The 13,678-nt window shown below is 37.3% G+C and overlaps 1 protein-coding gene across 3 annotated transcripts in view; it reads right to left on the reverse strand.

Annotated features, from left to right (window-relative positions):
* Window positions 1-13,678, reverse strand: part of BRAF (B-Raf proto-oncogene, serine/threonine kinase) — a 203,600-nt gene that overhangs the window by 117,374 nt on the left and 72,548 nt on the right. For all 3 annotated transcript variants that reach the window (XM_008965952.4, XM_034965106.4, XM_034965107.3), the window contains exon 2: window positions 11,948-12,049. In XM_008965952.4, coding sequence (XP_008964200.1) covers window positions 11,948-12,049 — 102 coding nt within the window. The remainder of the gene's footprint in view (window positions 1-11,947; window positions 12,050-13,678) is intronic.

The raw sequence follows: 13,678 nt of genomic DNA on the forward strand, positions 1-13,678 counted from the left end.
ACAATTTTTCAAAAACCCTATTCCTTCTCATCAAAACTCTAAATATTTTTCAAAAAGTCTAATTCTAAGCTCTCTTTGTTAAAATCCAGAAGAGGTATCCTTTCTCTTTATCTCCTTTAGAATATTTTATCATACTCTTCTTTATATGGCAAATTTTTCTCAACTTCAAAATAATTTTGTGAGGATTAAATGAGATAATACAAGTAAAACAAATTATTGTAGAGACTACCACATAGCAAAAATCCAATAAATATTTGTATTAGTAATAATTGATAACCTGGGAGGCGGAGGTTGCAGTGAGTTGAGATCACGCCACTGCACTCCAGCCTGGCAACGAGAGCAAGACTCCATCTCAAAAAAAAAAAAAAGAATCTAAGAAGACTTAATATCATTAAAATGACAACGCTTTCCAAGTTGATCTACAGATTCAATGCAATCCTTCTCAAAATCTCAATTCTTTTTTGTAGAAACTGACAAGCTGATCTTAAAATTCATATGGAAATACAACGGACTTGAAATTATCAAAACAATCTTATAAAAGAAAAAAGAAGTTGGAGGACTTATACTTCCTGATTCCAAAACTTAACTATAAAACTATAGTAATCAAGACAGCGTAATAATTTTGGAATAAGAACACACACATAGAACAGAAAAGAACAAGGTACAACTAGTAAATCCATAAAGGCAAAAAGTAGATCAGTGGTTGTCAGGGGCTGGAGGGAATGACTTCCAATGCATGAAGGGTTTCTTTGTGGGAATGATAAAAATATTTTAGAATCAGATAGTGGTGACAGTTGTCCATTGTGTAAATACACTAAGAACCACTGAATTACGCACTTTAAAAAAAGTGAATAATATAGTATGTGAATTATTTCTCAATAGAACAAGAAATAAAACCTTACATTTACAGTCAATTGATTTTTTTTTTTACAAAGCCAGCAAGACAATTCAATGGAGAAAGAATGGTCTCTTCAACAACTGGCGCTGGTACAACTGAATATCCACACACAGAAGAATGAAGTTGGGCTACTACCTCACAACATATCCAAAAACTAACTCGAAATAGGCCAGGCATGTTGGCTCACGCCTGCAATCCCAGCTCTTTGGGAGGTCAACGCTGGAGGATCACTCGAGGCCAGGAGTTCAAGACCTGACTGGGCAACATAGACTCCATCTTTACAAAAATTAAAAACAAAACAAAATGGGTCACATATCTATTATATAATTGAGCACCCTCATTTTTCTAAGAAAAAGTTTAATTAAATTTTTTTCTTTCCTCCTCCTCCCCACTTCCTACTTAGCTCTTTAGAAATGCAATTATATGCCAGGGGTGGTGGCTCACACCAGTAATCCCAGTACTTTGGGAGGCCAAGGCAGGCAGATCACTTGAGCCCAGGAGTTTGAGGCTAGCCTGGGCAACATGGTGAAACCCCATCTCTACAAAAAATATGAAACTTGGCTGGGCATGGTGGCATGCACATATAGTCCCAGCCACCCAGGAGGCTGAAGCGGGAGGATCGCCTGAGCCCAGGAGGTAGAGGCTGCAATGAGCCAAGATCATGCCACTACACTCCAACCTGAGTGACAGAATGAGATTCTGTTTCAAAAAGAAAAAGATAAAAGAATAAAAGAAATGCAATTATGGCCTTTTATCTCCTTTTCACCAGACATTCCCTACAAGGCAAGTTCATCTAATTATGTGCTTAGACAATCCTGAGTGGAACTCTCACCCGTCAGGAGGTTGCCTCAAGAGGTAACAGTTGATCTACAACCAAAAGTAAGACTGCTAGAGTTTTCAGCCACCTCTGAGGTATTTTTGCCCATGAAGCCACCAACTTGACTGCCTGAGAGAGAAGGCACCGAAGGGAATATGCAGATCTTCCACCCGCTCATTTCTGCCCCCGTGTAGGCACCTTCTTTAAAAGCACCCACTTTCTGCTCCAACAGGGAAGCAGTACCCTTAAGGCAGGAAGCCTGTACGTCTTCTTCCTTTAAGCTAACTTTGGAATAAAAAAGTCACTTTATACTAGACTTTGCTCTTACTAATTGGACTCTGCAGGCAGCAAGCAACTAAACCTGTTTTGGCTATATAACTAATACTATAAAACTCTTAGGAAAAAAACACAGGAGTAAATCATCCTGACCTTTGATTAGGCAATGGTCTCTCATATATGATACACCAAAAGCATAGCAACCACAGAAAATAGATAAATTGGAATTCCATCCACATTTAAACTTTTGTACTTCAAAAGACAAAATTGAAAGAGTGGGAAAAAATACCACAGAATGGGAGAAAATATTTGCAAGTCATGGATCTACTATCTAGAATATATAAAGAACTCCTGGCCAGGTGCGGTGGCTCACACTTGTAATCCCAGCACTTTGGGAGGCCAAGGCGGGAGGATCGCTTGAGTCCAGGTGTTCGAGACCAGCCTGGGCAACATGGCAAATCCCCATCTCTACAAAAAATACAAAAATTATCCGGGCACAGTGACGCATGCCTGTAGTCCCAGCTGCCCGGGAGGCTGAGGTGGGAGGATGGCTTGAGCCTAGGAGGTGGAGGTTGCAGTCAGTCAAGATGGCGCCCCTGCATTCCAGCCTGGGTGACTCTGCCATCTTGGCTCACTGCAACTTCCACCTCCCAGGCTCAAGCGATCCTCCCATCTCAGCCTCCCGGGCAGGTGGGACTACAGGCATGCACCACCACGCCTGGATAATTTTTGTATTTTTTGTAGAGACAGGGTTTCGCCATGTTGCCTAGGCTGATCTCGAACTCCTGGACTCAAGTGATCCATCCACCTCAGCCTCCCAAAGTGCTGGGATTACAGGTGTGAGCCACCATGCCTGGCCTAAAGAACTCTTACAACTCAGTAATAAAAGGACAAACCCAGTTTTTTTAAGTGGGCAAAGGATTTGAATAGACATTTCTCCAAAGAAGATATACAAATGGCTAACAAGAACATGAAAAGATGTTCTATATTATTAGTCATTAGGAAACTGCAAATCAAAACCAAATGAAATACCAATTCACACCTACTAAGATGGCTTTAATTAAAAAAACAAATAGATAATAACAAGTGTTGATGAGGATGGAGAGAAACTGTAACCCTCATACATTGCTGTTAGGAATACAAAATAGTGCAGCAACTTTGAAAAACTGTCTGGCAGTTAGTTCCTCAAAGTGTAAAACAGAGTTACCACAAGACCCAGCAATTCTATTCCTAGGCATACAGCCAGGAAAAATGAAAATATATCTACACAAAAACTTGCACGTGAATGTTCATGGTGGCATTATTCATAATGGCAAAAACATATAAGTAGCCCAAATGTTCATCAGTTGATGAATGGATAAACAAAACATGATATATGTGTATGATGAAATATTCAGCCATAACAAGAAATGAAGTACTGATACATACTACTACATAAACAAACTTTGGAAACATTACATTAAGTAAAAGCAGCCAGTCACAAAAGGCCACATAATATAATTCTATTTATATGAAATATTTCAACCAGCAAATCCATAAAGGCAAAAAGTAGATCAGTGGTTGTCAGGGGCTGCAGGGAATGACTACCAATGCATAAAGGGTTTCTTTTGGGGAGTGATAAAAATGTTTTGGAATAAGACAGTGGTGAATATAGTAAAAACCACTGAATTACACAGTTTTAAAAAGTTAATCGTATAGTATGTGAATTATTTCTCAATTAAAATAGAAGGGAAAAAATCTAAGGATCTATTTAATTTCAATGTAATGAGAAAAAGCAGCGAAATAAAAATTTTATTTTTTATCATTTAGTTAATTAAATTTAGTCTAATTATTCTTACTCTCACAAGATACAATGAAATCTTACAAACTGCCCATAAATGATATATAATGGACTGTTCTGCATTCCACAGGAAGCATCCAGCTTCCAGTATTCATTTCATTGAAGGGTTTGACACAATGCCTCTGTATTATTCTAGGTTCTATATAGACTAAAAATCAGAAAGGCTGCCAAGCGTAAGAATGATACGGTGATTAAACGCATGGGCTGTAAATTCAGAATGTCTGGGATTCAAACCTTGGCTACCATTTACAAGTTGTGTAACCTTGGCCATATTATTAAATCCCTCTGTGCCTGAATTGCTTCATTTATAAAATGAAAATGAGAATAGTTAAGTGTAACTCAAAGGGTAGGCTGAAGATTAAATGAACTAATATATGATTAGTACCTGATACATAGTAAGTACTCAGTAAATGTCAGGAGCTGTTACTGTCTTCATCAGTCTACAGGGGACTGTAGGATTCAACCATAAATTCTGAAGTAGTTAGGACTCAGCTGTAGGGTGATTACAGAGACAGTATCCCTTCATCTCTGGGCTCCAATAAATCAAGTACAGAAAGAAGAATCTACTACTAGAAAAGCATCTAGCATTATATCTTACACATAGAAGGCATTCCAATAATTTGTTGGATAAATGAATATGCAAACACTGAGAGGAAATGAAGAAACTCTGGGGAACAACTTTTCAGAGTAAATTTATCTTTTCTTCCTTTGGATGATGGTAGAAAAAAGGGAACCAAAGATCAACTGAGAAGACAAATTTGAAATTCTTTAGAGTACTGTATCTCGTATTTCACTGTAGTTATCATCAAGGGAATCAATAGAATGTTAACTGTTATCTGCCAGTAGGAGAACATCTAGAACTGAAAAGATGGCTTTTAAATAAATTAGTACGTGGGAAAAAGAAAATCAAGAGGATTTCTGATGGTGGTGTAACCAATTTCTCTGTTTTGCTACAATGAAGAGAAGAAGCAAGAATAAGTAGTTGAAGATTTATCTTCCTATAGAAACTTAAAAGGGGTTTCTGTTGAAATGTTATAGAATAAAATAATCATAGCACAACTTCTACTTGACAGCATACAAACTAATCTGAAGAAAAACTGTGAACACTGGAAATTTTTGACTTATTAGACTCTTACTTCAGGAAATGTAAGCATAGTCACTGGTATAGGGGTGATATGTGACCTCATTCTAGTCAATGAGATATAAAAGGAAGAGTTATAGAGGATTTTTGAGAAAGATTTTCTTCCTAGCAAGAGCTTAGTATACAAGAGAACTTCTCTGTTCTCTGCTTTCTGCTTTGAGGAGTTGTATGAGGGAAAGATCTTAAAAATCTGCTGTGGTCTTGACAGAAAGCTAAAGGGACTATAGCGATTCAACCAAGTATCTGACAACTGAGCTGTGTAGAACTAGTCTTACAATAATTTACCTCTATGCTTCTTGCTATGTGAAAGGAAATGAAAATCCCTATTTGTTCCAGAAACTTATTCTTGAAGGGTTCTGTTTCTTGCAGTTAAACGCATTTATAATTTTTATGGATTGGGATTTATTCCTTAATTTTTCTCATGTTTCCTCTAAAATTTCCCATCTCTCTGCTTTTACTCTGCTTTCTAGAACATTTATCTTCCAATATTTATTTTTCAACATTTATTTATATATATACAACACATACATATATACACATGTACATACCTATATGTCTGTATATACATATATTTTTAAAAATTTCTGGGCTGGGCACAGTGACTCATGCCTATAATCCCAGCACTTTGGGAGGCTGAGGCGGGCGGATCACGAGGTCAGGAGATCGAGACCATCTTGGCTAACACAGTGAAACCCAGTCTCTACTAAAAATACAAAAACAAAATTAGCTGGGCGTGGTGGCGGGCGCCTGTAGTCCCAGCTACTCGGGAGGCTGAGGCAGGAGAATGGCGTGAACCCGGGAGGTGGAGCTTGAAGTGAGCCGAGATCGCACCACTGCACTCCAGCCTGGGTGACAGAGCAAGACTCCATCTCAAAAAAAGAAAAATAATAATAAAAATTTAAAAATTCTAGTTATTAATCGGAATTAGTTTAGCCTGTGCAGTCTAACCCTAGCCAACAGGGGAATGACACAGCAGCAAGAGCCACATGCATATGGGATAAGAACCCCTTCCCCTCCCTTGTCCAAGTGTGCGCTCACCATTGCTCCATCTGTAAGGGCGCACCCTTCTATAGACGTAACTTGCCTTGCTGAGAATTAAAAAGAAAATTAAAAAAAATAAAAATAAAAATAAATTTCTGGCTATTGTATTTTTAATTTCCAAGAGGTCTTTCTTGTTCTCTGTTACTTTTGCTTCTTTAGTATTGCTACAAAGCAAGACAGGACTAATAGATCTTATCTCTGATGCTAATTATAGTTATTTTTAAGTTTTATTCTGTTTTCTGCACTGTTTCTGAGTTTCTGTTGACCATTTCTGCTGCTGTCTTTCCTGTTGACAGCTTTCTTTAAATATCTGGTTATTCTTAACTGTTCACTCATATTTCAGAGTTAAGAATTCTTAAGATATCGGTATTAACCAAAGCAATCTACAGATTCAATCCAATCCCTATCAAAATCCTGATGACCTATTTGTAGAAAGAGAAACATCCTTTATAAAATTCACATGGAGGCCGAGCACAGTGGCTTGCACCTGTAATCCCACCACTTTGGGAAGCCAAGGCAGGTGGATCACTTGAGGTCAGGAGTTCGAGATTGGCCTGGTCAACATGGTGAAACTCCGTCTCCACTAAAAATACAAAAGGTAGGCATGGTGGCAGGTGCCTGTAATCCCAGCTACTCAGGAGGCTGAGGCACGAGAATCACTTGAACCTGGGAGGTGGGTTGCAGTGAGCCAAGATCACACCACTGTACTCCAACCTGGGTGACAAAGTGAGACTCCATCTCAAAAAAAAAAAAGGAATCTCAAGGGATCCTGAATAGCCAAAACAATTTTGAAAAAGAACAAAGTTGGAGAACTCACATTTCCTGATTTCAAAACTTACTACACAAAGCTAGGGTAATCAAAACAGTATGATGACAGCATAAAGACAGACATATAGACCAATGGAATAGAAAGCCCAGAAATAAACTCTTGCATATATAGTCAAATGGTTTTCGACAAGGGTGCCAAGGCCATTCAGTCTTTTCCACAAATGATGCTGAGAAAACTGGGTATCCATATGCAAAAGAACGAAGTTGGACCCTTACCTTACATCATATAAAAATTAACTCAAAATGGATCAAAGACCCAAATGCAAGAGCATTTGGGAGAAGAATGTCATGGCATTGGATTTGGTGATGATTTCTTGGATATGATATCAAAGGCAAGAGCAACAAAAAGAAAAATAGATAATTTGGACTAAAAAACTATAAGCAGAGTAAAAAGGGAACCCACACAATGGGAAAAATATTTGCAAATTAAATATCCAATAAGAACTGATATCTAGAATATATAAAGAACTACGCTCAATAACAAGAACAAAAAAACCAATCCAATTAAAAAATGGACCAAGAACTTAAATCAGACATTTCTCAAAAAAGATATACAAATGGCCAATAAGCACATAATAAAAGGCTCAACATTGTTAGTCATCAGGAAAATGAAATCAGCACCATAATAAGGTATCACTTCACGCACATGAGGCTATGTTTTTTTTGTTTTGCCTTGTTTTGTTTTGTTTTGTTTTGTTTGAGACGGAGTCTTATTCTGTCCCCCAGGTTGGAGTGCAGTGGCATGATCTCGGCTCACTGCAACCTCTTCTCCTGGATTCAAGCGATTCTCCTGCCTCAGCCTCCTGAATTGCTGGGATTACAGGTGTGCACCACTACACACACCTGAAATTTTTGTATTTTTTAGTAGAGACAGGATTTCATCATGTTAGTCAGGCTGGTCTCAAACTCCTGACCTCGTGATCCGCCCACCTTAGCCTCCCAAAGTGCTGGCATTACAGGTGTGAGCCACCGCGCTCAGCCTAGGCTATGGTTTTTTTAATCAACCGAAAATAATAAGTGTTGGTAAGGATGTAAAAAATTAGAACCCCATGCGATGCCAGTAGGAATATAAAACAGGGCAGGTGCTACAGAAAAAGGTGTGGCAACTCCAGAAAAAATAATCATAAAATCACCATGTGATCCTGCAATTCTACTCCTGGTATATACCCCAAAGAAGTAAAAGGAACTCAGATACTCGTACACCCATGTTCACAGCATTATTGATAACAGCCAAAATGTAGAAGCAACCCAAGTGTCCACTGATGGATGAATGGATAATCAAAATATGGTAAATACATACAATGAATGGATTATTATTCAGCCTTAAAAAGGAAAAAAATTTTGATATATGCATTATCCTTGTTGCAACATGGATAAACCTCAAAGACATTAAGCTAAATGAAATAAGCCAGTCACAAAAGGACAAATATTATATGATTCCATTAACATGAAGTTCCTAGAGTAGTCCAATTCATAGATCATAGAGACAGAAAGTAGAATGGTGGTTGCTACGAACTAGAGAAAGAAGGAAATAGAGATTTAGTGTTTAAAGGCTAGAGAGTTTCAGTTTTGGATGATAAAATTTCTAGAAATGGATGGTGGTGAAGGATACACAAAAACATGAATGGACTTAATGCCACAGAACCATATACTTAAAAATGGTTAAAGTGGTAAATTTTGTTAGGCATATTTTACCCCAATAAAAAAAAAAGTGTTAAGGAATCTTAAATGGCAGATGAGAAACCTGCAGAACGGTGGGTCTCAGTGAGTAATCAGTAGATCTAGCTCTTCACTGATGGGCCTTTAAATATCAGTATGTACAGGTCTTTTCTCTTGGGCTGGTTAGAGTCCATTCATAGTATATAAAATGGTGATGGCCAGGCATGGTGGCTCACGCCTATAATCCTAGCACTCAGGGAGGCCGAGGCAGGTGGATGACTTCAGGTCAGGAGTTTGAGACAAGCCTGGCCAACATGGTGAAACCTGTCTCCACTAAAAATACAAAAATTAGTCGGGAGTCGTAGTGCACACCTGTAATCCCAGCTACTTGAGAGGCTGACGCAGGAGAATCACTTGAACCCAGGAGAGGAGGCTGCAGTGAGCTGAGATCGTGCTACTGCATGCCAGACTGGGCAACAGAGCGAGACTCCATCTCAAGAAAAAATAAAAAAATAAAATGGTGATAAGTGCAATGTTCTAAAACTCATTTATATGTTCATTGTCTATATATCCATCCCCTCATTAAAATATAAGCTTAAAAAGGCGGAGATTGTTGGCCATTTTTAAAAAAATTGCTATTCCCGGCCAGGCACGGTGGCTCACGCCTGTAATCCCAGCACTGTGAGAGGCCAAGGGGGGCAGATCACCTGAGGTCAGGAGTTTGAGACCAGACTGGCCAACATGCTGAAACCCTGTCTCTACTAAAAACACAAAAATTAGCTGGGTATGGTGGTGCATGCCTGTAATCCCACCTACTTGGGAGGCTGAGGTAGGAAAATTGCTTGAACCCGGGAGGTGGAGGTTGCAGTGAGCCAAGATCGTGCCACTGCACTCCAGCCCGGGAGACAGCAAGACTCCATCTCAGGGGGAAAAAAAAAAAAGACAGACAATTGCTATTCCCCAAGGCCTAGAGCAGTACAAGATAAATCAACTATTTATAGAATTCGTAATATTTGAATCAGGAACTATGTTATTTCATAATTATAAACTCAATTAATCCTTAACTTACCCAAGATGTGATATTATTCCCACTTTACTAATGAGGTGGGGTATAAGAAGGCTGGATATCTTGAGTACAGAACCTAAGCCAGAGTTGGGATTCAAACATGGAGTCTGTATGACTCCATGGCTCATCGTAATTATTATATTATACTGCTGCCTTCAGTGTGTGTGTATGTACATGTGTATATGCATACCTTTGCATACTACATACACATAATACACACACATTGTATACCACAAGTCCCCAAGATAAGAATCTGTTTTACCACAAGCTAATAATATAACCTGTGAGTTATGGTCTGATGTATGCTGTCCTACTCAGATTTAATTTTAATAAGTAGTTCAATTTTGTGTGTCTAATTCTAAAAGAACAAACCAAAAAGACTGTATCTAATAAAAGGTCCATAAATTATGTTACTAAGAATGGCTGAAGGGAATAGAAATATTTAGCCCAAATAAGAAAAGCTGTCTGGGGGGTGGGTGGGGAAAGAGCGAGACAATGTCATGATAAAGGCAGAATAAGATAGAGATCAAGAACACAGATTTCTGACTTAGATATCTGCCTTCTTTCCTAACTAGCAGTGTCACCTTAGTTAAGTTACTTAACCTCTCTGTTTTTTCACTTGTAAAATGGGAATAACAAAAATATCCAGTACCTCGTATCTTGCTCAAAGTAACTATAAGAAATGAGTTAAGCAATAAAATACATTTAACACAGTACTGGGCACAGAATAAGAGGCTCTAAGGTTTGTTGTTAGTGATCAGTCTTCAAATAGTAAAAAGCCTGAAGAGTTATGTGAGGAGGGGGCAGTGAATCACTGCTATAGTGGGGACATAGCTATTGATGCAAATGAATTACATCTCAGCATGGGTTCAAAGTCTCCAAGACATAGAAATGGTTGGAAGAAAAACTGCTGGTTATATTGTCTAATTCTGATTAATAAAAAATTGCCATTCTCATTAGCAGTACTTGCTTCCTTATGACACCTTTGATCAGCCTCCTAATAATATATGTATAGAAGATAGCACAGGCTATTAGGAAGTACACTAACTAGTAATGAGAAATAAGAATTCTAGTCCTAGCTTTGATATTAACTAGGAGTGTGATATGGGATGAGCCACATGAAGAAGAGGAGAAAGAAAACAGCATATTAGCTGTTATTTCCAAACTTCCAAGTTTACTTCAGAAATATAAACTTAACTTTCTCATAAAATCCTTAAGACTTAACTTGCCCTTCAAAAAGTAATTAAATTACTAAGTTACAAATTTAGCTCAGAAGTCTTTCAATCTGTGCTTAAAAATCTCTGGTATTTGGAGCCAAGTGGCAACCTGATCATTTCTAATTTAGAGTTCTCTATCTCCTTGCCTCACTAGTGATGACAGCTGAGCCAGCTTTTATAAAGAAAGGGTGTGTAGGGTAGTAGTGAGCAGTGTGGGCTGTAGAGCCTTACCACCTAGATTCTGTAACACCTTGTTGGCTGTGGAGTCTGACTGACTACTTAAGAAAACTAATGCTAAGAAAGCTCATCTGTGATTATAACAGCACCTACTAACTCATAGGATTAATGAATATAAATTTACAATTATGCTCAAGGCTTGACACAAACCTCAAGGCATTATTAAACAGTAAAGCTAAACAATGTTGAGCTATTTAAAAATTACAAATTTTACCTATAAGGAAGCAGAAACCAATTTTGGGGAAACTCATTCTGGAAAAAATATTTTAAAAAATTACCCCATTTTCCAATATGGTAACTGGTTTGCTGAGCTCCAAAACTGTGCTTTCTCTTTAAAAAAAAAAAAAAAAAAAAAATTGGCTGGGCACAGTGGCTCACACCTGTAATCCTAGCACTTTGGGAGGCCAAGTGGGTGGATCACAAAGTCAGTTCGAGACCAGCCTGGCCAATATGGTGAAACCCCATCTCTACTAAAAATAGAAAAAATTAGGCGGACGTGGTAATGTGCGCCTGTAGTCCCAGCTGCTCAGGAGGCTGAGGCAGGACAATCGTCTGAAGCTGGGAGGTGGAGGTTGTAGTGAGCTGAGATTGTGTCACTGCACTCCAGCCTGGGCGACAGAGCGAGACTCCGTCTCAAAAAAAAATAAATAAAATAAAAATAAAAATAAAAATTTAATTCAGAGTAATACCTTGAAATTTATATCACTTCCCCCTTAGTTCTGATGTTTTCTAAATTATAAAATACATGTTTATTATAACAAGTGACACAAAACAAGATTAAGAAGTATAATACAGGCAAAGCTAATTCTCTCTTCCCAAATCTATTCCTAATCCCACCTCCTAAAATAATCAAGATTATCAGTACAAATGTTTTTATAAGTTCATTTTTTTTTTCAAAGTTGCTAGATATGATACTCAAAAGCTTACCTCCAGATATATTGATGGTGGATTATGCTCCCCACCAAATTTGTCCAGTAGGGCCTCTATATGTTCCTGTGTCAACTTAATCATTTGTTTGATATTCCACACCTAAAAAATATTTCAAAAGAATTTAAATAAAAATCACTTAGTATATGAATTAGAAATATTTTAACGTAGACAACTACATCACAGTAACTGCCAGTGTTCCTCAAATTTTGAGCTTAGAGATCATTTAGTACAGTGGTTTTTATCTTTTATTATGAAACATCTTTAAATTTTCTTCTACACTAGTAATACAACGTATTCTCAACTATAAAAGATTCAAATAATACATGAATATTCAGAATAAACCATGAAATTTCTCTTCATCTTCCTCACATTCCCAGGCCCCCTTTCAAAAAGGTTAAGTTCTGTTTATGGTTTGGTGAGCAGCCTTCCATGTCTCCCTTTTACTCATGGAAAAAACATTAAGACATACATATATGAAATGTACATATATAATTAAATACTATATATAAAATACTTTTAACACTTGCTTTTTTCATGGAGTAATGTCTCAGAAGTCTCTCCACGTCAATATGCATATATTTTACTCCCTAATGGTTATATAGCATTCATTTCATAGCATTGCACTGCTTATTTCAACAGTCCCTAAACTTCAGTGGTATCCAGGGGTTAGGTGGGCATAGACAATTTTAAGAGAATTTCCAGATCCTCAAGTTTTATCTGTATGCTCCCTGATTGATCTGCTTAAGAACTGGTTCTCCTTGTCTACTTCCTCTTTTAAAATAATTATTTTCCACTTTATAAAAGAAAGGCAAAGTTCTTTTCCACCTCAAATACTACTAAGATGCACCATTCTGAGACGTATAAATTCCAAAGTACCTAACAAATAGACAATTAAATAGGGAAATTCCTTGAGAGAAAAGGGGGGAAAATTAAGAGCAGGACCATATTTTATCAATGAAACAAATTTGTGGCAAGGCTCCAAGCCTTACCCATCTATCCAGCCAGCCAGACTAGAATCCAGAAGTTTAGTGGTTATTAAAAGGCACATATTAGTATATCTGTTTTAAGATAAATAAGTAATCAGGTTTTTTTCTTAATAAAAAAGAATAACAGTCCAATTTGTCTGGTTTGATAGTGAGAACTGGCTATTAGGTTATACGGAAGATTCTATTTCTAAGTTGAATGATCTAAATCTGCAGCTTTAAGGCTTGTCCAAAAAATGTATTTAACATAAATATAACACACAGTAGAAATTATGGCCTTTTAAACTATTCAAAGTTATAATGAAAAAATGTCAGATATAAATTTTTAAATGTACTGGGAAATAAATGAAAAAAAGAGTTCCAAATCTCTTGGTTTATTTAATAATTTCCTTACTAAAGGACATTTAGATTATTCCATTTCCTCAACATCAAACAATACTCCAACAAATAGTTCTGAACTGCTTTTCAGAGTAAAAGCGCAAGTTTTATTTTTTGGTATCTAGGTATAGGATTCCAGGATTGAAGGATATACCTATTTTAAAATTTAATAAATATGCCAAATGGTCTTCCAAAAGAAGAAATGTATCAAGTCAAGTCCCTATCTGCAGGGTATAAGTCCACTCTTTTCCCCACAATCTCACCAACACCCAGCACAATCACACTTCTAAACTTTTGCCAGTCTGAAAGGGAAAAGGCAATCATGTTTTAATTTGTATTTCTTACAAAGTTGAGCACTTTTTATGCT

Source organism: Pan paniscus, chromosome 6, assembly GCF_029289425.2.
Source record: "Pan paniscus chromosome 6, NHGRI_mPanPan1-v2.0_pri, whole genome shotgun sequence".
Classification (NCBI taxonomy): Eukaryota; Metazoa; Chordata; class Mammalia; order Primates; family Hominidae; genus Pan; species Pan paniscus.